The sequence below is a fragment of the Mobula hypostoma genome, chromosome 2 (assembly GCF_963921235.1).
Source record: "Mobula hypostoma chromosome 2, sMobHyp1.1, whole genome shotgun sequence".
NCBI lineage: Eukaryota > Metazoa > Chordata > Chondrichthyes > Myliobatiformes > Myliobatidae > Mobula > Mobula hypostoma.
In genome coordinates, this window is record NC_086098.1 from 110,132,889 (window position 1) to 110,158,398 (window position 25,510).

At 40.6% G+C, this 25,510-nt stretch overlaps 1 protein-coding gene across 1 annotated transcript in view; it reads left to right on the plus strand.

Annotated features, from left to right (window-relative positions):
- Positions 1-4,474: 4,474 nt before the first annotated feature.
- Positions 4,475-25,510, plus strand: part of casp8ap2 (caspase 8 associated protein 2) — a 37,965-nt gene continuing 16,929 nt past the window's right edge. The window contains exons 1-6 of the mRNA XM_063040389.1: positions 4,475-4,702; positions 16,893-16,984; positions 19,164-19,244; positions 20,677-20,777; positions 21,676-21,750; positions 22,783-22,898. Of these exons, the coding sequence (XP_062896459.1) occupies positions 4,656-4,702; positions 16,893-16,984; positions 19,164-19,244; positions 20,677-20,777; positions 21,676-21,750; positions 22,783-22,898 (512 nt within the window). The 5' untranslated portion in view covers positions 4,475-4,655. The remainder of the gene's footprint in view (positions 4,703-16,892; positions 16,985-19,163; positions 19,245-20,676; positions 20,778-21,675; positions 21,751-22,782; positions 22,899-25,510) is intronic.

Sequence of the window (25,510 nt, forward strand, 5' to 3'; positions counted from 1 at the left end):
ATTAACCACAGACCTCTGTAAATATTGTACATAATTAACTTGGCACTCTGACATCACTTCACCCGTCCTCTCTGAATGTCAAAGCAACTTGTTTTCTTACATTCTCAGTAAGTGAGGTGTAATGGTGGGTTATGTGCTCTATATTGTCACAGCTACATTTGGGTCTGTACACACTCGGAGGCCAAGCACCGAACCATCATGAGTTACAAGAGGGATTTCCAACCTTTTTTATGCCATGGACCCTTCCCATTAACTGAGGGTTCCATGGATCCCAGGTGGGAATGCTGCTTTACAACATACCACAGGCCTCACACTAAACATATGGAAGACAAGATCCTCTGTAACTACTTAACCTGTATAATTCAATCCCGTACATCAAGTGCTAATGAAGGATCTTGGCCTGGAAACGTCGACTGGTTATTCCCTTCCATAGCTGCTACCTGATTTGTTGAATTCCTTCCGCATTTTGTGCATGTTATTCAAGATTTCCGGCATCTGCAGCGCCTCCTGTGTAATCAAAATGGATCATTTTCCATATCTTAGGAGCCGCTTCTCAACAAAGGCTGACATCAATAATGAAATATACCACCGTAAGATATAGGAGCAGAATTAGGCCAGATCAGTTAGTTGGATTGTGCAAAAAGAATCTTGTTTTATTGTGTTGATCTGTGAGAAAAATTATTTCAGAGTGTAGCAAGGTATTCTCTTCTGCAGTAAGCACTTCAATAGGTTCATTGACTTCCAGTGCCTCTGTAATTTCTTCAACCTTGATTAGAGGTTCCCAACCTGGGGTGCATGGACCCCTTGTTTAATGGTATTGGTCCATGGCATAAAAAAGGTTGGGAAACTGGAAGCCAGATAAATCCTGATTCTATGTTTATTCAGAGTGCAAGTGTTTACACTCTTCCAGAATCAGAATCAGTTTTAATATCACCAGCATATGTCAGCATATTATCACTGACATATGATGTGAAATTTATTGTTTGCTAACAGCAGTAGAGCACAAAGGCATAAAAATCGATAAATTACCAAAATAAATGTAATGCCCTGGTTCATATTTTTGCTGTTATGCTGTATGTATTTCATTTAGCAGTTGTGTTAGGGCAGTCTGTTCTGTTTTCAGCTTGTTTGGGTTATTGTTGACGATAACAGATGAGGAGAAATATGTGCCATCCAGTTAGGATGGTTAAATTAAGGGGAGGTTTCTCTGGTGAGGGACACTAAGGTTGGGCTTGAGGTTTTTGTTTGAGAGTGGATGAAGAGGGAAGACGCCAGAGAGAACAGGTTGTAGGATTCAACCTGGAGCAGGACCTTGAGTCGACAAAGCCAGAGGCGAAATCGACTGAAGGTTGGTGACTATGGAGAAATTTTGTGCTCCAACTGGTGCATATTTGACTGTTTAATAAAAATGGGCCCTTTTTTTTGTTCTTTACTAACCCTTTAGTCGAATTAAGATTCATAAATATAATCTTTTAATTGTATGCAGTGTGCTGTCTGTTATTTCATGGCACTAATTTGTAACAAGTAGAACATTACACAGAATCAACAGAAACAGGGGTTTGGGGCGGGAGAGTGCCACAATGAATCTCATGAGTTTGGCAGGGTCAGAGGTTGTCTTCCCTAGTCAAGGAAACCAGGGGGTTTCATAAATAAAGAGCATAAAAATGGAATAATGAGGCTACTACATTTCGTGGAGTTTTGGAGTTTGGCGTTCAATTCCAGCACCATTCCAGGATTTTCTGTATGCCTTCCCTGGGGAATCTGTGTGCTTCCCCGGGGCTTTGCTTTCCTTCCACAGTTCACTAGGTTCACTGCTCATTGGATATTGTCCTGCGATTAAGTTAGGGTTAATCAGGGTTGTGAGGTTTCCAAGATGGCATGTCTTGATAGGTGGAAAGGCCTACTCCATACATAGATAAAGCCATAGCACATGCCTGACGCACAAGGACACTTATGTCAGAATGCTGTTTCTAGATATCAGTTCAGCATTCAACAGTATTGTCCCACAGACCACGGTGAACAAGTTCCTTCTCCTCGGCCTAAGTATTCCACTGTGCAACTAAGTGTTGTACTCTCCAATCAAAAGACCTCAGATAGTCTGGAGGCACGACCGCTCCTCCCTCCCCATCATCCTCAACCCCAGAGGGTTGTGTGCTGAGCCCATTCCTATACCCTCTGCTCACACATGACTGCATGGCCAAACACCAGGTTCTCCGATGACACCACAGTGGCGGGGCTCATCACCAACAACAGTGAGGTGGCCTATCCAGAGGAGGAGGAAGAGCTCAAGGGCCGGGGCCGGGCAAATAACCTCTTCTTCAATGTCAGAAAGACAAAGGAAATAGTTATGGACTTCAGGAGAACTTGCACCACTCACACTTGTCTTTACATTGGAGGCACAGCAGTGGAAACCACGAGCAGTTCCGAACTCCTGGGAGTACACTTCTCACACAAAGCCTCTCATGGTCCCAGAAGACATTCTACTCAATCAGGAAAGCTCAACAATGCCTCTCCATTCTGAGGGGGCTGAAGAGAGCTGGACTATGCACATCTGTACTCATGCCATTCTAAAGTAGAGAGCATCCTAACAAGCTCCATCACTGCATGGTATGGAAATTGCATTGCAGCAGACAGGAAGGCTCTACAACAAGTAGTCAAAGTTGCCCAATGCATCACTGGCACCATCCCGCCTGCTGCCAAGGACATTTACACAGAAAGGTCCCTGAAAAGGGGCTAGTAACATCATAAAGGATCCCATCCACCCTGCTCAAGGACTGTTTGCTTCACTCCCATCAGGGAAGAAGCTACCTAGCATACACCGGACTCAAAAATTTACTTTCTTCAAGCAGTAAGGCCGATTGATGCCTCCAACCACTAACCAACCTTCCACACCCCCACTACCTCTACTTTTTCACTTTCTGTTTTCACCTTATGTACAGACGCTCTTGTACCGAATGTCCCGTTCCAACATGTTGGTCTATGGCACCCTCTTTTGCCGAGATGAGGCCACCCTCAAGATGGAGGAGCAACACTTTAAATTCTATCTGGGTATCACCAATCTGATGGCATGAATATGGATTTCTCCTTCAGGTAGACAAATTCCACCCCCCCCCCATCTGACCTTTCACTTCTTCTCTCCTGCCTATTACTTCCCTCTGGGTCCCTTCCTCCTTCCCTTTCTCCAATGGTCCACTCTCCTCTTTAATCGGAGTCCTTCTTCTCCAGCCCCTTGTCCTTTCCCACCCAACTGGCTTCACCTATCACCTTCCACCTAGCCTCCTTCCCTTCTCCCCGCTTTTTTAATTCCGTCATCTTCCCCTTCCTTTCCAGTCCTGAAGAAGGGTCTCAAATGTCTATTCATTTCCATAGATGCTACCTGACCTGCTGAGTTCCTCCAGCATTTTGTGTGTGTTGCTTTGGATTTCCAGCATCTGCAGACTTTTCATGTTAATGGAAATATAAATAAATAAGGAATAAGTATCTAGAACATGAGGTGAAGAGTCCTTGAAAGTGAGTCGTTGTGGGAGCATTTAAGTGACAGGGCAAATGAAGTTAAGTGATGTTATCCCTTTTGGTTCAAGAGCCCGATGGTTGAAGGGTAATAACTGCTCCTGATCCTGGTGGTGTGACTCCTGAGGCTCCTGTACCTCCTTCTTGATGGCAGCAGCAAGAAGAGAGCATGATCTGGGTGGCAACACACACAAAATGCTGGAGGAACTCAGCAGCCCAGGCAACATCTATGGAAAAGAGTGCAGTTGACTTTTTGGGCCAAGACCCTTCAGCAGGACCCTTCCTGCTGAAGGGTCTCAGCCTGAAACGTTGACTGCATTCTTTTCTATAGTTGCTGCCTGGCCTGCTGAGGTCCTCCAGCATTTTGTGTGTGTTGCTTGGATCTCCAGCATCTGCAGATTTTCTCTTGTTTATGATCATGGTGGTGGGGGTTCCTGATGATTGATGCTGCTTTCCTGTGATAATGCTCTGTGTAGATGTGCTCTAGGGTGGGGTGGGCTTTAGCCATGATGGACTGGGTTGCATCCACTACATTTTGTAGGATTTTCCAATCAAGGAAATGGCATTAAACAATTTTGATGAACTATCAATGTCTTGATTTGGCTGTTTACCCCTTTTTTAAGGTGACCACTTCTACTGGCAACTAAGTTCATAAGCCTGATTATGGCTTTTTGTAACGAGAAAGACTGGAATGCATCAGTGACATCAGGATAATGCTTCAGCTTTCATTCTTGGTTTTACACAGTAATTCAGTTCTTTTTTCCTTGATTTTTATTTACATTTATTTCATTGTACTGCTGCCATAAAGTTAACAGATTTCACGCCATATGCCGGAGATATTAAACCTGATTCTGATATTAATTCTGAATTTTAAACTTCCTGAACTGATTTGCAATTCACCTCATTCTCCCCTCTGTACACTTTGGCGCATCCGCTTCCATCCTCTGGGGCTGTCTGAGAAGGGCCTTTAGCGGTCGCTGTAGCCGGAGGCCTGGACTCTCTGGTGACTCTTGGCTGAGGCGTCTGTTCGTTGGTGACGGGGTTCGGGCGCAGGTCCGAGGCCGGAAGGCGCGGGAAGGTAGCCTCGCTCTTGTTTCGCGGACGGCAGTGAAGGCTGCGAGGCTGAGTGACAGCCGCGGGACGGAATGGCGAGCGTGCAATGGACGGGCAGCGGGGCCAACAGCGCAACAAGGCAAGTCCATAACTTCCATTTCGGGCTGGGAGCATCCACAGCCTTTCTCAGGCTACCCTACTTTTCAGTGTGGATGTTTGAATAACCCTCTCCCTACCCCCCCCCCGCCTCCCCACCAAACCCGGCAGCTGAGTTAGCAACCACATTACCCTCCCCGTTATTACAATTATTCTGTTGCTAGTACTTCAATTTATGCATTTGACTGCAATTTCATCAGAAAGTTATACTTGAAATCATTGGCACTCTAATCAGGGGAGAACTAAGTTAAGGGTTGTGTTCACGGTGATGTCCTGATTGAGTGTTTTCCCGGGCTGTCATTCAAATTCTCCCTCAAAGAGGGAGAACCTTTGTTGACGCGTTAAGTTGAAAGGCAATGTTCAACACCCAGTCTTTTCGTCTGTAGTGCACTTTTTTTTTACGTTCTCCCTCATCCTTTTTCTCTTGAATGTTTCTTGCTATTCTCTTAATTTGCAGCCCCCTGATTTAATGCCAAGTTCCGGAAACAATGGACCGATGTTTACCAGCAGTGGCTTTATAGGTGATGTTTTATTTTGCTGGTTTGTCTGCTTAGACATCAAATCTGCAGTGCTCTGTGTTTAGTTTGATACCATATCCTACGCTTCCCTCTGAACCGTGGAGAAAATAAGTACAAGACAAAATGGCCTAAGTTTTTTCCAGCTTCAACAGGGATGGATGGTTAATATTGATGCTTGTGACACCCGTAACCTGAATAAAACAAAATGTACAGTGTATAGTAGAAGGCAGCAGGGTGTGTATTGATTGGGTGGTCGGGGGAGGGTGGCTCAAGAATCATCACATTAGAAGAATGAAAAATCAAAATGCCAAATTTATTATATGATCAGCATCAAATAATCTATATCAACACAAATAATATAGAGTTTTGCTAGCTGATAGGGAGTCTGATCATCTCTCAAAATGAGGGAGGTTGCACGACCAATTCAAGAAGGAAACATCTTCTCAGCATTTTCCCTATCTAGCCCCTAGGTTTCATAGAGATAGGCACTCAGTTTTCTAAACTCTGATTATAGTGCCAACCTGTGTGATGTTTCCTCCTGCAGCCTCTCCATACTAAGATCATGAACATTAACTTTACCCTAAAATGGGGAACCAAAAATTTCCATGGTACTCTAGATATGGTCTTTTCTGGTCACAGTAAGTCTTTCCTATTTTTATCCTCAACTGGACTGATAGAAATTAGTCCATGTGCTTGTGTGCTGTGCAAAAGATCTCAACTGCCATTGTGCCACATCGTTTTATAGTCTTTCTTCATTTAAATAATGTTTTATTATGCTTCCTTGCAAAATGAACAACTTCATAAATTCGCAAACATGAGGAAATCTGCAGATGCAGGAATTTCAAGCAACACATATAAAAATTGTTGGTGAACGCAGCAGGCCAGGCAGCAACTATAGGAAGAGGTACAGTCGACGTTTCGGGCTGAGACCCTTCGTCAGGACTAACTGAAAGAAGAGATAGTAAGAGATTTGAGAGGGAGAGGGGGAATACCTTATATTCCGTCTGGGTAGCCTCCAACCTGATGGCATGAACGTTGACTTCTCTAACTTCCGTTAATGCCCCACCTCCCCTTCGTACCCCATCTGTTATTTATTTATTTACTTATTATTATTATTAACTTTTTTCTCTCTCTCCTTTTTCTCCCTCTGTCCCTCTCACTACTTGCCCATCCTCTGGGCTTCCCCCCTCCCCCCTTTCTTTCTCCCTAGGCCTCCCATGTCCCATGATCCTCTCATATCCCTTTTGCCAATCAATTTACTAGCTCCTAGCTCCATTTCTTCCCCTCCTGTCTTCTCCTATCATTTCTGATCTCCCCCTCCCCCTTCCACTTTCAAATCTCTTACTATCTCTTCTTTCAGTTAGTCCTGACGAAGGGTCTCAGCCCAAAATATCGACTGCACCTCTTCCTATTGATGCCGCCTGGCCTGCTGCATTCACCAGCAATTTTTATGTGTGTAACTTCATAAATTCTAACATTTATATTTAATTTGTCAACTTTTTCTTTGCTCACTCACATATGGTAATATCTTACCTACTCACCCATTTTGGTATCATCTACAAATCTGGTAGCTTGTTTTCTCCAAGTCATTAATACATTTGGTAAACGGCTGTGTCCCAACTTGAGGTTTCACTGGTTACAGGTTACCAGCCTGAAACTGACGTTCCTTATCCCTAACTGCTGCTTCCTGCATATTAGACATCCTCTGTCCTTGCCGATGTTACCCTGAATACCTTGGGCTCTTATGACTTAATCTTTTGTGAGGTTCTTTGTCAGATGCCTTCTGTAAATTCAAATCCAAATTCAGCCACTTGTTCTCTTTTGTCTACTCTGCTGGAGACTGTCAAAAAGCACTCTGATTTGTCAAAACAACACACAAAAATGCTGGAGGAATTCAGCAGGCCAGGCAGCATCTATGGAGAAATGTACAGTTGATGTTTTGGGCCGAAACGTCGACTGTACTTTTTTTCCATACATGCTGCCTGTTGTTTGTCGCTCGGAATTTTCTAGCACCTGCAGATTTTCTCTTGTTTCTAATTTGTCGGACACACTTTTTCCATGAAGTCATGCTGAATCTGCATGATAAGATGACAGTTTCTCAAAGCTATAGAATTTGAATGAAGCAACAAGACTGTAATCCTCAGATTTTTCCTAGAATGTGAATACTGTATGCGGGTTGCCCTGACAATTACAATGTAAAACAATACTGCAAGGGAACAGGCTCTCCTGCTCACAATGTTGTGCTGAACCAATTAAATTAGTAATCAAATCCACAACCAAACTTTCCGTTCTACCTACACAGCATCCATATTCTTCCATTCCCTGCCTATCTAAGAGTTTCTTGAACACCCATATCATATTTGCCTTTACTGTCACCTCTGGCAGCACATCCCAGGCACATGCCATTCTCTGAGTTTAAAAAAAACTTGTCCCGCACATCTCCTTTGAGCTTGCCTCTCTCACTCTTAATGCATGCCCTCGGATATGAGGTATTTCAACCCAGGGAAAAGATACTAGCTGTCAACTCTAACTATTCCTTTTATGATCTTCCTCCAGTCTACACCACTCCAGAGGGGGGAAAAACCTCTTCTTGGATAAACCTCTCCTTCAACGCTTGCCTTCTAATCTAGGCAGCATCCTGGTAAACTTCTTCTGCATCCTCCTTCCTTCCTGTAATGGGGTAACCATAACTGAATGCAATGCTGCATGTGTAGTTTAACTAGAGATTTCTGAAGCTGTAACATAACTTCCTGACTCTTGAATTTGGTTCCTTGACTAATAACTGCTGGTATGCCATATGCCTTCTTTGCTGCCCTAGCAACCTGTGTAGCTGCTTTCAGGAAACTGTTGATTTAGACCTCAAGGTCCCTCTGCATGTCAACACCATTAAAGGTCTTAACATTAACAGTATACTTCCCCTTTACATTTGATCCCAAAATGCAACATTTCACACAACACACACAAAAAATGCTGCGGCCAGGCAGCATCTATAGGAAGAGGTACAGTCAATGTTTCGGGCCGAGACCCTTCGTCAGGACTAACTGAAAGAAGAGATAGTAAGAGATTTGAGGGGAGATCCGAAATGATAGAAGACAGGAGGGGGAGGGATGGAGCTAAGAGCTGGAAAGTTGATTGGCAAAAGGGATACGAGGCTGGAGAAGGGAGAGGATCATGGGACACGGGAGGCCTAGGGAGAAAGAAAGGGGGAGGGGGGAAGCCCAGAGGATGGGCAAGGAGTATAGTGAGAGGGACAGAGGGAGAAAAAAGAGAGTGAGAGAGAAGGAAAAAAATAATAAATAAATAACAGATGGGGTACAAAGGGGAGGTAGGGCATTAACGGAAGTTAGAAAAGTCAATGTTCATGCCATCAGGTTGGAGGCTACCCAGATGGAATATAAGGTGTTGTTCCTCCAACCTGAGTGTGGATTCATCTTGACAGTAGAGGAGGTCGTGGATAGATATATCAGAATGGGAATGGGACGTTGAACAATATTTCACATTTAGCTGGTTTAAACGCCATCGCCACTTCTCCACCCATATCTGCATATTATGTATAGGACTGTGCAAAAGCCTTAGGCACATGTAAAATACTGTACAGTGAAGATGCTTTCAAAAATAATGAAATTATAAGTTCCTAAATATCAAAAAATCTCATAAAGAGCAGCAAACAGTTTAAAATAAAGTGCTAAATCAAATTGATATTTGGTGTGCCTTTAAAACTGCATCAATTCTCTTAGGTACACTGCTGTGCAGTTTTATAAAAAAATTGGCCAGCAGGTTGTTCCAAACGTCTTGGAGAACTTGCCACAGTTCTGCAGACTTCAGCTGTCTCGCTTGCTTCTGTCTCTCCTGGTAATCCCAGACAGCCTGGGTGATGTTGAGGTTAGGGCTCTGTGGAGGCTATCCTATTTGTTGCAGAACTCCTTGTTCTTTTTGCTGAAGCTAGTTTCTGACCTTAGCCATGTGTTTGGGGTCATTGTCCTGCTGCAGAATGAACTTGGGATCGATCAGATGCCTACCTGATGTTATTGCATGATGGATGAGAATCTGCTTGTACTTTTCAACATTTAGGATTCCATTAATTCAGACCAGACCACAAACTTCATTTGCAGTAATGTAGCCCCAGACCTGCAGAGAACCTCCTCCATGCTTCACTGTTGGCTGCAGACACTCATCCATGTTGCACTCTCCAGCTCTTCTATAGACAAACTGCCTCCTGTTTGAGCCAGAAATTTCAAATTTTGCCTCACCAGTCCAGAGCAGTTGTTGCCATTGTTGAGCACCCCAGTCCTTGTGTTTTTGTGTGTAGGTGAGTCTCTTGGATTCGTTTCCACTTTGGAGGAATGGCTTTTTGGCAGCAACTCTTCCATGAAGACCACATCTGACAAGAATTCTACAGACTGTAGGGGGATGTACTTGGGTTCCAGTGGTTTCTGTGAATTCAGAACTGATAGCAGTGCTGGACATCTTCCAAGTTAAAAGGGATGTCAGTTTGATATATCTTTTGTCTGCTACATTCGGTTTCCATGGCTGACCACTGCATTTCTGGTCTTCGACCTTGCCTGTTTATTTGTGCTTCTTCAGAAGAATTTGGACAGCACATCTTGAAATTCCTGACTGCAGCAAAATTTCTGTTTGGGAGAGATCCTGCTGATGTAGGATGACCACCTTGTGTCTTGTTGCCATGCTCACTTGCCGTCTTGTAATAATTGATGATTTGAAGTTTAAACTGTCACATCTGCCACACCCTCACCTTTTATTTTGTGTGTCCTTCGCCCAGTTTGATTCCTTCTACGCTGACTTCTGTTACAGTTAATCAGTTTAGTTCATTCAACTCATAATATCATCGATCTGCTTGTTATCTTTGGCACCTGTTTGTTGTCTTTGTTTAATCACACACTGGGCTGAATACCTACAAAGTAGTCAAGTCTTTATTTGAAAAGTTGTCTTTTATTTAATGTTACTTTCTTTAACAAAATACAGAAGATTCTCTAACATTTGATTTTTGGAAAATGAATGTTTGGAAATCTGAAATTTGTTCTTTTCTACTGATACTGATGCACTAGACAAAAAATAAACAACTAACACAAAATTTATTTTAAAAACCTAGGGTGCCCAAGACTTTTGCACAGTACTGTATATCCTGTTGTATCCTTTGCCAGTCTTCTGTGCTATCTAGAATGCCACCAAGTTTATCTTCTGTAAACTTAGTAACCCACCCATCTATGTTTTCATCCAGATCATTTATATATATCACAAACAAAGGTATTCAAGTACAAGTCCTTACAGAACACTGGTCCTAGACATCCAGCAGAAGATGTACCACTGATCACGATCCTCCATCTTTCATGGGGAAATCAATTCTGAATCCAGATGGCCAGTTCACTGTGGATCCCATCTAGCTTAGTCTTCTGGATGAGTTTCCCTTGAGGGACTTTGTCAGAATACCGAACTAAAATTCACGGGACAACGTCCAGAGCTCTTACTTCATCCCCTTTGTCACCTTGTCAAAAAAAAATCTCAAATCAAGTAAGGCATAACTTGCCCAACACAAAGCTACATTGACTGTACCTATTTAGGCTGTGTTTTCCCAAAAGGTTTCCTAAATCTTATCCCTAAGAATCCTCTCCAGTAACTTCCCTACCATTGAGATGAGATTCACCATTTTATAGTTTTCAACATTTTCTACTCACATTTCCACTGGGACTTCCCTTGTGGCTAGGAAGGGCACAAAGATATTGGTCAAGACCCCAGCAATCTCATCTGTTGCCTCTCTCAGTAACCTGGGTTACAGGTGGCCCCCGTTTTCCGAATGTTCACTTTACGACACCTCGCTGTTACGAAAGACCTACATTAGTTACCTGTTTTCGCTAACAGAAGGCGTTTTCACTGTTATGAAAAAAGGCAGCGCACGCCTGAACAGCCAAGCTACTCCCCTGGAACTGCATTCTAGCCGTGGCAGCCACCATTGCTTAAACACATGCTTTATCTCTATTTATTTTGTGCATCCGTTAGCAAGATGAGTTCTAAGGTATCGGAAAAGCCTGAAAGAGCTCGTAAGGGTGTTACATTTAGCGTAAAACTAGACATAATTAAGCGTTTCGATCGTGGTGAATGAAGTAAGGACATTGTCCGTGCGTTGAACTTGCCTGCGTCCACCGTTCGCTCTATTTATACGCAGAGAGAAATGGCGTTTGGTTATTCATATAAGCAAGTGTTTAACTGTGATGAAACTGCAATTTATTGGAAAAAATTGCCGAGCAAGACATTTATTTGGATAGAAGAAAAGCAGGCTAAGGGACACCAGGCATTGAAGGACAGGTTTACCCTAATGCCTATTACTAACGCCGCTGGTGATGCTGTCCTTAAGCCTCTACTGGTGTACCATTCAGAAAATCCAAGGGTACTTAAAGGCATTGATAAGAAAACACTTCCCGTTGTGTTCCGTTCACATCCAAGTGGTTGGAATACCCAAGTGCTTTATTCTGAGTACATGAGTGGATACATTAGTCCTTTTGTGGAAAAATACTGTAGAGAAAATAACCTTGATAATGGGTGTCTTGTGATTGTTGATTAATTGTGCTGCTCATCCACCTGCCATTACCGAGAATGGCGGTAACATTTGTGTTGCGATCTTACCACTGAATATGACATCGTTGCTGCAGCCGTGCGACCAAGGCCTAATAGCCACATTTAAGGCTTACTATACGCAAAATGTGATGCGTTTTATTGTAAGTACCATTGACAGAGAGGGCAACTCCGAAGCGTCTTTGCGAGAGATCTGTAAAGAATACATTATAAAATTGGCAATCACCAACATTGGAGATGCTCTCGATAGGCTAACAGTCTCGATGAGAAATGGCGTTTGGAGGAAACTGTGTCCCAAAGCAGTGAATGGTTATAAAGGCTTCAAACCATCAACAATAAATACGGCAGTAGTGAGTTTGGCTACTGTACATACATTATTTCTACTTTATATAGGCTGTGCATTTTTATGTGTTATTTGATATGATTTGGCAGCTTCATAGCTCAAAGGTTACTGGAGAGAGTGTTTCTGCTGAGAGCGCTGCCGTGAGATTTTCACTGCGCTAGACAGTGCTGAAAAGTATTTCTACTTTATGTAGGCTGTGTATTTATCATATCATTCCTGCTTTTACTATATGTTACTGTTATTTTAGGTTTTGTGTTATTTGGCATGATTTTGCAGGGTATTTTTTGGGTCTGGGAATGCTCCAAAATTTTTCCCATATTAATAAATGGTAATTCCTTATTCACTTTATGACATTCTGGCTTACGAACCATTTCATAGGAATGCTCTACCTTCGGATAGCGGGGCAAACCCAGTATATCCCATCAGCCCTGGGAACCTTAATGTTCTTTCTGAGATCCAAAACACTAAATCAAAAAGCCTTTGCCAAATTAGCACACTCTGCACTAAGCTCCCTGTCTTTTCTATCCTTCTCTTTGGTAAGTACTGATGCAAGGTATTCACTTAATACCTTATCTGCGTCTTCCACCTCAAAGCATATGTTCCCTCCCTGATACGTCCTATCACCTTCTTAGTTATCCTCTTGCTCTTAATGTACATGCAGAATTCTACTTGCCAAGGGCTTTTCATGGTCCCTTCTGGCTTCTCTAATTCCTTTCTTGATTTCTTTTCTGGCTTCTGTATAATCCTCAAGGGCTCTGATTTTTAGCTTCCTAAATCTAATATATTTTGACTAAATTCATCACATCTGCTGTTCTTGTCTTTCCTTCTTACTGGAATATGCCTGTCCTGTACTCTGTGCAGTTGGCCTTTAAATATTCTCCATATCAGTTGTGGACCTGCCCAAGGGCAGCAGTTCCCAGTGAACTCTCCCTAGCTCCTGTGGAATAGAGATTGTAATTTATCCTGCTTTGATTTAATGCTCTCTGCAAGATCCATACTTTATCTATTGCTATCTTAAAACTTTGAGAATTATGATCACTGTTCCCTCACTATTCTCCCACTAAAAAGTCAGTAATCTGGCCAGGCTTGTTACCTAATACTAGGTCTGGTATGGCCCCTCCACTTGTTAGACTATCTACATATTGATTAAAGAAACCCTCCTGAATGCACCTAACAAATTCTGCACTATCTACGCCACTAAGGAGGTCCCAGACTATATAAGGAAAAGTGAAGCCACCCACTAAAACACCTATTGCTTTTATCCCTTTTACTAATCACATATTTGTCTCTCAATGTCCCAGTGGCTATTGTTTGGTGGGGGGTGGAGGGGTGGTGTTTTGTAGTATAATCTCATCAAAGTGGGTGCACCTGAATTCTACCTAAATACAGTGTCCTGAAAAATATTCAGCTGCCAAAACTATTTTCACATTTTACTGTCATTTTCTAAATTTAAAATATATTGAAGTAGGATTTTAGAGCTAATTTACAAAATATTGTGCTTCATGTCAAATCAAAAGAAAAATTCCAAACCCTGTCAACATTTCACTAAAATTAAAAACCAAAATTGAGGCTGAATAAGTATTCATTGCCTTTGTCATTACTATGTTAACTTTCCTCAAGTGCAATTATTACCTTATCAACTCACCAAATTTGTTGATCTAGAAAATAGAAGGACCACCTGTTTTCAATTAAGCCAAAAGAATACTGCAAGCATCCCTTTTGTGTAAGATCCAAACAGTATGGTAGATTTTCAACAGATTAAACCAAAATTATGGCAAAAGAGCATTCAAGACAGGTCAGGGAAATGATAAAAGAGAAGCACAAATCTGTGGAAGGGTACTAGACCATCTCAAAGGCACTGAACAAACCTCAGAGCTCAGTGCAGTCCATCATGAAATAGTGGAAAAAAATATGAAACCACAGCCGCACTACCTAGTTCGGAGGCTGCCCCTCTGAACTTAGTCGCTGGAGAAGAATGGCACTTGAAGGATAGGCTACTGTGGTGCTAACAGTCACTCTGAGTGAGCTGCAGAAATCAGTGGCTGCAACTGGAGATGGGGTTCATGGCTCCACAATCTCTAAGTACTTGCACAAAAAGGATATTTATGGAAGAGTGAAGAAGCCCTGGCTTATAAAAAATGCATACCCTTGCCTGTCAAAACTTTGCAAAGTGTCATTTGGAAGATACTATAAAGATGTAGCAGGACGTCTTGTGGTCAGATGAAACTGAAGAACTTTTTGGCCTTAACACTAATACTGCACATAAGCCAGGTCATACCTTCCCTACAATAAACTATGGCGGCAGTTGCCTCATGTGATGGGGATGCTTTTCAGCAGCAGGGACTGGAAATCTGGTCAGGATTGATGGGAAGATGAACGCTGCTAAATACAGAGAGATCCTGGATAAACACCTACTAGCCTCCGCCAGAAAACTTAAACTCAGACTAAGTTTGACTTTTAACAGGACAGCAACCCAAAGCACACTGCCAAAGCAACCATGGAGTGCTTTCAAATGAAGACAATTGATGTCCTTGAGTGACTCAGTCAAAGTTCTAACCCTAGGCTGATCGAACATCTCTGGCAAGACCTCAGGATTGTTGTCCAGCACCTAATCTGACACAGCTTGAGCAATCTAGCAAGAAAGAATAGGCAAATCTTGCTCGTAACACATTGTGCAAAACTAATAAGAGACTTAGTGAAAAGACTACTGACTACTTGTCCAAAAAACTAAAAATTCAAAAGTTTAAATGTCAGCAGTTCAGATTGAACCACTTCTCACAGCTACTAAAGTTTTTGAATTTTTAGTTTTTCATGCTTTACAATTGTCCCTGTTTTTTGGACTCCACTGTGAAAAGGGAGCATGTGATTAACAAATAAAAATTCTCAGTTAAATGGATCAAAATCCTCACTTAAGTGAACAATGGGTTGGGGCTGAATACTTCTACAAGTCACTGCAGACTATTTGTATAGCTTTAAGCTGTTGTAGGAGAATAGAATTCATTTTACTGTTGGACTTTGGCCACAGTCCACCGTGATACAACACTTGGCGGCACGGGAGGTCGTTCCTGCCGGTGGCCATCGAACGTGCAGCTCCTCCTGTGGAGGGTCAGACACCCTGAGCAAATAGACTGGTCCTGGACTTATTTTCCATCTGGCATAGTTTTGCATTTTGTTGTTTGATTGTTGGGGTTTTTTTGTATTGCTATATTTACGCTATTTATTTGCTGTATTGCTCTATTCTTGGTTGGTGCGGCTGTAACAAAACCAAATTTCCCTCGGGATTAATAAAGTATATCTATCTATCTATAAACCAGATTTAACAGTAGCACTGCTGCCGTTAGGAAGTTGGGTTTTACCTGATAGCTTTGAGAACAAGATTTTAGGATACAAAATTCTACAAATGCTGTAGCTCTTCAGCAATACGCACAACATGCTGGAGGAACTCAGCAGATCAGCAGAATCTATGGTGGAAATAAACAGTTAGCGTTTCTGGCTAAGACCTCTTATTGCGATCGGAAAGGAAAGTTGCAGGAAACAGAGTAAGAATGTGAGAGAAGGGTCAGGAGTGGAAGCTGGCAGGTGATAGGTGACAACAGGTGAGAGAGGGTGATAGAGTGGAAGAGGTAAAGGGTTAAAGAAGGAATTTGATCAGAGATCAGGATACAGGGAAGGAGGTGGGGTACCAGAGGGAGGGCACTGGCAAGTCAAGAGTGCAGAGAGGAGAAGAGAAAGGATGAAAGCACTACCAAAATGGGAAGAACAAAATAGAGTGGAATGCTTACCCAAAGTTGGAGAAATCGATGTTTATGTCACGAAGCTGTAGGTGACCCAGCCAGAATATGAGATGTTCCTCCACCAACCTGTGTTTGGCCTCATCATGGCAGTAGAGGAGGCCATGGACAAACGTGCTGGTGTGAGAATGGGAAGTTGAATTGAAATGAGTGGCCACCAGATGATTGATTGTTGCAGTTGGACAGTACTGCAATTCTGTGGGGATGTAATGTTGTCAGAGGTGCTGTCTATCAGATAAAATCAGGGTGAGCATGGAGTAAAGAGTAGCTAAAACAAGAGATTAGTTTTAATTTCTTTTCCACTGTATCAAAAATATATCTGTGTCCTCAAAAAATGTAGTGATCTATGTTATTGTTCTCCATTCCTTTAACAAGACCTCAAGTTTGTTGATCTGCATACTTTTTGCATAGCTAATATCTAAAGATTGTTTTACAGAATCGTTCTTGGGAGCATTGTCCTTGAATTGTGTTTCTTTATCCATCCCTCTCTGAGGTCTCCTAAATACAAATTGACCTTATGAAGGGTCATCAGCCTGAAACATTGACTGTTTGTTCCCTCCATTGATGCGGCCTGACTTGCTGAGTTCCTGTAGCATTGTATGTGTTGCAAATTGACCATAACTTTGAAAGATCTTGCATTTGAATAGACTTCAAAATTTGGTCCATTTCATGTAACTGAGAAGAATCAACATAATCTACTTTACAGTAGGCTGTAATATGGTCAGCATGCGTCCTTCCATTTAACAAAAAAGAACTTTTATGTATTTTTGGCTTTCTCAACTGTAAAGCTTCACTGCAGATAATTAGGGAAAGTCTGCAGATCTTTTTTTGTGGATGAGGCTGAGTGCAAGCAATTTATGAAGAAAGTATTTTTTTCTAATTGGATACGAACACAGATACTAAATGTTGATTGTAAACTTTTTCTTCGCTCAGATGGAGAATTTCTAAGAACATCATGGACAATGATGAAGCAAGCAGCAATGCAGACTATCTTTGTTGTGATCAATTGCAAGAGGACAGTTTTGGTAAGAAACAATTTGAATGTTCATTGTCAGTTCACCCAGAGTGGGAAATGGCTGCACATAAGTTACCAGTCCTCTCCATCCTGACACTGTAAACAGCTTTTGTTAATGAGTCTTTAATAGCTGATTGTCACCTCCAGATCTATCTCTCACTAACCCTCATCTGAAACAACCATACACAGATGCACCCACACGGTGGGGATCTGGGATGTGACAGGCTTAGATGTTTGTACGTCAACTTAAGTAACTTGTTGAGCAGAAAAGCTGACAAATCTAAAATAATGACAAATATTAGTTTATTATGGGTTGGAATGATTATCTTTTGACATGGATCAACTAACTAAAAGAAAATGAGCCATTTTCTAAGTGTAAATCAGTAACTAATGGAGTACCACAAGGATCAATTTTGGACCCTCAACTATTTTCAGCCTATATTAATGGCTTGGATGAAGGGACTGATTTGAGGCTAAATTTGATAATGTTACAAAGATTGTTAGGTTAGCTGGTTCACAATCTTCTTGGGTTAGCAAGGAGGATATGAAGAAATTGCTGGGGGAGAATGGGATAAGAGGTTATTTAGTTTGGAATAAAGAATGGTAATAATTATTTCTGTAGACTGAAACTATAGAATGTTGTGATAGTAATACATAGACACTTAAAAAAGTTAACATGGAGGAATTGCAAATTGTTAGCGATACTCATGGAAAGTTGGCCTTCATTGGAAGGGATGTGGAGGATAGAAGTAGGGAAGTTTTAATGCAAATTTAAAGGATGCTGGTATAGTCACACTTGGAATACTGTTATGTTTTTGGCCTTTTTATTCAAGGAAGGATGTACTTCCATTGGAGGCATTGATTAGAAAATTCACCAGACTGCTTCCTGGGATGAAGGACTTGACATTTAAAGAGAGGTTGAGCAGGTTGTAGTATAGAAAAATGAAATGTTCTTATTGAAACATACAGGATTTGCTGGGGATTGAAAGAGTAAATGCTGAGATGATATTTTAATAGTGGGGTTACTTAAAACTAGGGGATATAGTTTTTAAAAAAGTGGTTGCCCTTGTAAATGGGATGAGGAGGAACTTAATCTGAGTCAGTGGTCCACTTATGAATTGTACAAATCATAATTGAGCCATTGAGTCTACCATATCCATTCTGTGTCGTGAATCTTTGGAATTCTTTATAGACTGTGTTCTGAAGGAGGTGGAGGACCAGGTGAATGGGCATGTATAGAATTTATTCTGCTTCCAGGAGGGAGATTAGTGGGGAGGGATGAATGGACAAGGGAATCACGAATCACGGAGGGATCGATCCCTGTAGAGAGCAGTGAGTGAGGGGGTGGAGGGGCTGGATGCAGAGGCTCATGGGATGGTAGGTTAACACAAGAGGAGCTCCGTCCCTGTTAAGGTGGTGGGCAGATGCGGTGAGGGTGGATGTCTAGGAAACGAGGTGTGAGTAAGGAAAGCATCAATGGTGGAGGAAGTGAAACCCTATTCTTTGAAGGAGGAGGGCTTCTCTTGGAACGGAGAGCGTCATTCTGGGAACAGATGTGGCGGAAACAAATGAACTTGAGAAGCAAGCAGGATTTAACTTGTAGAAAGCAGGAGAAGTGAAAAGAACAAAAGGAATGACTAATAGAGTGGAGACCAAGGTTGCCCCAGTGACAATAGATGAGGTTAGTTAGAGGAAAAAAACAACAAAGTAACATGTTGGAGCTGCTGGAAGCAGATCATAGCAGTTTGGCAGGCAAATATGGGTTTGATAGGTCAGAGGGGTGATCTTTTGTTTTGGCAGAATTTGCTGAGGGTTGTATTGTGGTTGTAGTGATTGGGGTGTGAGCAAGTAGATTCCTGTCATAACAAAGAAAAATATTAGTATAGCTCAAATTTTTTAACAATGGTGCAAAATCTCAGAAATCAGGCAGCATCTATGAAAAGACAAACAGTCAAGACATAACTATATTTGACTAAATGTGAATCATAAATCTGAGCAGTGATTGGCAAATTTCAAAGACTTTTCTGTGAAAAACAAATTGCTCTGCCTTCCATTTTTTCTAGTTGGCTCAAATTATTTGTTTATTTTGCAATTCACCTCATGACATGGTTATATAGCCACAGTGGATGATGTGTTCAGCTTTTTTTTTGTGGTTGGCATTCTCTTTATGTATGTTGTATTTTTAACAGTGAAATCAGACAATGAAAACTCTGTGGACATCTACGATGGCTTGGACACAGACTATCAAGGTGGTGGACAGTCTGCTTCATGTATGTAGAAATTTACGGTATTTGCAATGTTTTTTCAAAGATAATATAACATTTACAAATGGTGGGCTTGACTACAGAATGCTCCCTAATCTTGAGATTTCTGCGATTGCATGTTGAAAGAATGGCTTCTGTTCATTTGGTGGAACCTTATTAAGTAAAAGGCTGGGTAAGTCCACACCTCAAATTACTAACATGATTCAGTTAATTAGTCACAAAATATTCACGTTTTAAAGCAATAAGTACACTATATATCATTGGGTAACTATTTGACTGGTTGAGTTGTAAAGTAGGTAACACCTTGTTAGACACTGGAGGTATCTATGCCCATACATTTATGTGGGCATTTGTTGCATCTGCAAACTGCAGTTTTGAAGTCATTTCGGAGTGCCAGTTATACAAAACAGTCCATTGCAGTTTTAGCCAAAAATACAGGTGAAAACATTATGATGATGATCACTCCACAAGGGGACACTCAACATACTATTACCTTTTTGTTATGTTTAGAAAGACGTTGCTATTATATGTCAAATTATATTGCAGAGAAGCACCGCCTTAAAAATTGTGCTTTTGGTCTTAATGATTCAGTTGTATTGAGGAAATTTTAAATTATATTTTTAAAAAGAATCAAAGATGCATTAAAATCAAAGCTGGTTAGGTGCATTGTATGGGGAATGTGGAAAGTTCCTGGTCTTTGTCCCAATTAAATTTTGTCAACCATCAACAGTATGATACATTTCTATATATTCATAACCCACACAACAAATAAAGAAACTCAACATGGAAATAAACATTTTCACAAAAGAGCTCATAAACCTGGAAAATCAACAAAGGAGCAAGAAGAAGATGAAGACAACATTGATTTCGTCTATTCAGGTCATCTTGGAGTCCAAACACCTGGATGGAGTTGCGGAATAATAAAGTGATTTTAAATGTTTCAGATTCATGAATTTTTTCGAATCTTGCATGATATAAAAGGAAAGAATCAAATCACCATTCAAAACAAAGAGTCAAGGGAAACTTTAAAATCTGAAACTTGAGTGCAGTACATACTGGTCACTTTGGTAGAAAGGAATGGTAATTTGGGTAGAGTCTTAGCAAGCATGGAACGTAAACGCTGGCATGATTTTGGGTTACTTGTGGATCTGGCTAACTAAGTACATACATTCTTTGTTTCAGATCATTTATTTATTCTACAACCACATTCAAACAACATGAGGCCACTTTGGAACATGTTATATCTGCAAATGATACTGCATTTCCTGTGCTGTTTGCCTTGCATGGAAAAGTAGTCTTTATAAAGACGTTGCTGAAGGACAGCAAATTTCTGCTCTATGTAACGTGCCAAGAAGTCGTCGTGTTGTTTTTAAAGCACAATAAACTATTTAGAAATCCATTATTAATGCTTAATAAAAACAAAACGTTTTGTTTTCAGGTGATGTTTCAGGAAAGAATGAACCTGCTAAGGATTGTTTCGACTTGTACGAGGAAATATTAACAGAAGAAGGAACAGCAAAAGCAATCTCTTTGAAAGAGGTACATGTTTGGTTGTGGTCTGATTTAAAAGGAAGATGGGCTGCTTGTGCCATTAATGTAAATAAATGACAGAGAAGCAATAGCTGGTTTGTTCATCAAACCTTTACTAACAGCAGATTCCACATGCTAAAATATGTAAACATACAAACTAGGTGCTCACTGACAACAGGAAGCCTTTCTTTGAATAACTAAAGAAAGTCATTGGAAGAGTCAGCAGCAGAATCAATTTCAAGCCTCTTATTCTAAACGCCATTATTTCTGCATCCATAAAGACAATCAGGTGTGGGATGTGCTATTTACTCAGCATGTCCTTATTCATGTGACTGAGACTAGAACATCCTAGGATTTAGTTTCAATATGATGCTCAACTTTTTTAAGTTCCTTAAATAGTCCCTCTGAAAACTCGAAAATATTTAAATTCAACATACCCATTCCAGTAGAGATGTAAGAAAGATACAGCAGATGCTAGAAATCTGGTGCAATGCACAAAAGAGCTGGAGGAATTCAATGGGTCAGGCAGCATCCACGGAGAGAAATTAACAAGGTTCCTGATGAAGAGTCTTGATCCAAAATTTGGACTATTCTTTTCTCTCCATAGACTTGTTGAGTTCTTCCTGCTCTTTTGTACGTGGATGTTCTAACAACAGCTTTTGTTGCATCAGCGACAGTCCATCCTATTTACTAATCTATAAACTTTAGGAGCTGACATATATTCATTGGCACATGGCCTGGTTTCAATTTGAATGACCAACAAAAGAATCAGTTTTGAAATTGCATTCTGCTCGTGGCTATTCACATAAATTATTGACTGTTTTTTCAAAGATGCTGCCTAACTTCTGAGCATTTGCACCATTTTTAAAAATTTGTGGTACACTATTGTTTTTCTTTGTTATGACAGTTTCAGGAGAAGTCTATAGAGAGAGAAAGGAAAGTTGAAGAGCTGTTGCAAAAACTGCATGAAGTTGAAACCAAGGTAAATGATTTGTATTGGTCAGCTCACATATTCAGACCTGATATTTGATTTATCAGTTTGTTTCTTCATCAGGGATTTTTAAAAAAGAATAAATAGGACAGAAATTAGTTATTTCTGGTTAGATACATTGATCAGAAAAGTGGAAGTTCAACTGAGAAAAGCAATACTAAAGTTGTAGTAAGGCACAAACATGGACTTTGGAACAAAAAGATGTCTAAACTAATAGATAATGATTTTGTAATAAAGAAAATCTACAATTGTAAGGGTAGGACAGGAGATTGAATGCATCTGGTGGCTCATTGCATCTAATTGAGCCACAGCCTCACAGTGCTAGAGACCCTGATTCAGTTCCGAAGGGCGCAGTCTGTGTTTTATGTTCTCTGTGACTGCATGGTTTCCTCCCTGTGTTGCTGTTCCCTCCCACGTCCCAAAGATTTGAGTTGTTAGGATAATTGGCTCATGGCAATTGCTTTTGTCTTTTGGTGAATGGTAGAATATTGGGGGGGGGGCGGTTGATGAGAATATGAGGAGAATCAATAAAATGGTTTAATTAGGATTGGTGTGAACATCTGATTGATGGTTCACGTAAAGTTGGTAGGCCAAAGGCTTGTTTAAATGCTGTGTGTCACTGTGGCTCTAGTGAAAAGGAAAGTTTGATCTGGGAGCTGTTGTACACGTTGAGTTGAAGAAAGTGAAGAATTGGAGCTTCAGAGCACTGGAGTCAGTTTATGATGTAGTTATTTGCAAACATGAGATGTCTCTTTATTTGAGAATTAAGGTATGAGCTTTGGTTATCCACATTTGTCATGTACTGATTGAAAATAGAAAATGAGGAACACTGGAAAATGAAACCTATTGCATTTCACATTTGTTTAAAGTCCCTGGAATTCAGCATCATCAATCAGGAAATCATTTAATTCGGGATTGTGAGACATGGCCAGGGTTTATGCTGCTGTTTGATTGGGTGTAGAAGTACTGAAAGCAAGAAAATGAGATGATGGACTAGAAGCTATCCTTTCTATTTCTACACAGAATTCCACTCTGTCAAATGAGAACATCCAACTGAAAAAGAACATATCAGCGCTCATCAAAACTGCTCGGCAGGAAATTAACCGCAAGGATGAAGAAATTAATAGGCTAAACAGAAGGTGAAATAGTCAAGACTTAAGATCAACAAAATTCATCGTGTATCTATGTTCTGTAAATTGACAAAATGTACTTAATGTGCTTTAAAAGCATGGCTGCAGAGTTGTAGAATCACCATTAAGGAGTGAGAATTGGCAATGAAGTAAATTACAGTTAGAATTGGGAGCAGGAGCTTTCTGTGCCTGTTGTGCCATTTCATTCAGACCGTGGCTGATTTTCCAGCTGTTCTCTCCTGCATTATCTTGATATCATTTGATTCCCTCAATATCCAGAAATCTATTGCTGTCCATTCTGAATAAACTTAATTCCAGAATAGAGATTTGTGAACTCACCACTTCTGCATGGTTAAATGTCTTATTTTGTCCTAAATGGCCAATTCCTTATTTTAGGACCATGACCCCCCCTCAGTCTAATTCTTAACCAAGTGAAATACTCTTTACATCCAGCCAATCAGGCCAAGAAAGTATTTTGTAAGCGTCAATGGGATCTCGTTGTTCTAAACCAGACTGTACTGTCCTAGTCTGCTCATTCTCTCTCTGTAATGGCAAACACACCTTCTCAGGAATCAATCTGGTGAATAGATAGTTGACTCCCTCAATGGCAAGCATTAAGATACTATCTACTTCTTATGTTAGCTTTCAATAACTTTTGCTCTAAGGCATTCACACCCTTTAAACATTAAAGTTTCCCAATCTGTCAGCATTTTAAAAAATTCTTTGCTTCTCTGTTTTGTGCACCAATGTGGATGATCATGCATCTTTCCGTATAGCATTTGATCTCTCATGTGACTTTCAACACTCTTGATTATTTTGCCATTTACTTCTACATCAGAAACAGAACCAGAACCAGGTTTAATATCACTGGCGTATGTTGTGAAATTTGGAATTATGTGGCAGCAGTACATAATAAAAATTGTAAATTGTTGGAAGTATGTACAGTGCCTATAAAAAGTATTCACCACTCCCTTGGAAGTTTTAATGTTTTATTATTTTATACAACTGAATTATAGTAGATTTGGCTTTTTTGACACTGATCAACAGAAAAGACACTTTCGTGTCAAAGTGAAAACAAATTTCTACAAATTGGTCTATATTTATTACAATTATTAAACACAAAATAATTGATTGCATAATTATTCATCCCTTTCAAATCAGTATTTAGTTGATGCACTTTTGACAGCAATTACAGCCTTGAGTCTGTGTGTATAGGTCTTTGTCATCTATGCACATCTGGGCATTGCAATTTTCCCCCTTTCATCTTTACAAAACTGTTCAAGCGATGTCAGATTGCATGGGGACTGTGAGTGAATGCCGTTTTCAAGTCCAGCCACAAATTCTCAATTGGATTAAGGTCTGGACTCTGACTTGACCACTCCAGGACATTAACTTTGTTGTTTTTAAGCCTTTCCTGTGTAGCTTTGGCTTTATGCTTGGGGTCATTGTTTTGCTGGAAAACAAATCTTCTCCCAATTTGCAGTTCTCTTGCAGACTGCATTAGGTTTTCTTCCAGGATTTCCCTGCATTCAATTTACCCTTTACCTTCACAAGCCTTCCAGGGCCTGCTGCAGTGAAGCATGCCACAGCATGATGCAGCCACCACCCTGCTTCATGGTAGGGATGGTGTGTTTTTGATGATGTACGGTGTTTAGCATTTTGGTCTGATTGTCAGAAAGCTCAATTTTGGTTTCATCAGACCATAGAACTTACTTCCAGCTGATTTCAGAGTCTCCCACATGCCTTCTAGAAAACTCTAGCCGAGATTTCATGTGAGTTTTTTTCAACAGTGGCTTTCTCTTTGCCACCCTCCCATAAAGCTGCGACTGGCAAGGCACCTGGGCAACAGTTGTTGTATATGCAGTCTCTACCACCTCAGCCTCTGAAGCTTGTAACTCTTCCAGAGTTGTCTTAGTTCTCTTGGTGACCTCCCTCACCAGTCCCCTTCTTGCACGGTCACTCAGTTTTTGAGGACGGCCTTCTCTTGGCAGATTTACAGCTGTGCCAAATTCTTTCCATTTCTTGATGATTGACAGTTGTACTCCAAGGGATATTCAGTGACTAGGAAATTTTCTTGTATCCATTTCATGACTTGTGCTTTTCAATAACCTTTTTGTGGAGTTAGTTGCAGTGTTCTTTTGTCATCATGGTGTAGTTTTTGTCAGGATACTGACTCACTAGTGGCTGGACCTTCCAAATACAGGTGTATTTTTACTACAATCAATTGAAGCACCTTGACTGCACATAGTGATCATTTAACTAATTTTATATGACTTCTGAAGCCAATTGGCTGTACCAGTGATGATTTGGTGTGTCATATTAAAGGGGGTGAATATTTATGCAATCAACTATTTTGTGTTTTATATTTGTAATTTAGATCACTTTGTAAAGATCTGTTTTCACTTTCACATGAAAGAGTCTTTTTCTGTTGATTAGTGTCAGAAAAGCCAGATTAAATCTACTGTGATTCAATGTAAAACAATAAAACAGGAAAACTTCCAAGTGGGATGAATACTTTTTATAAGCACTGCATATAGTTTTTAAAGTTAAATTAAGTAGTGCAAGAAGAGGAAAAAAAAGTAGTGAAGTAGTATTCATGGATTCAATGTCCATTCAGAAAT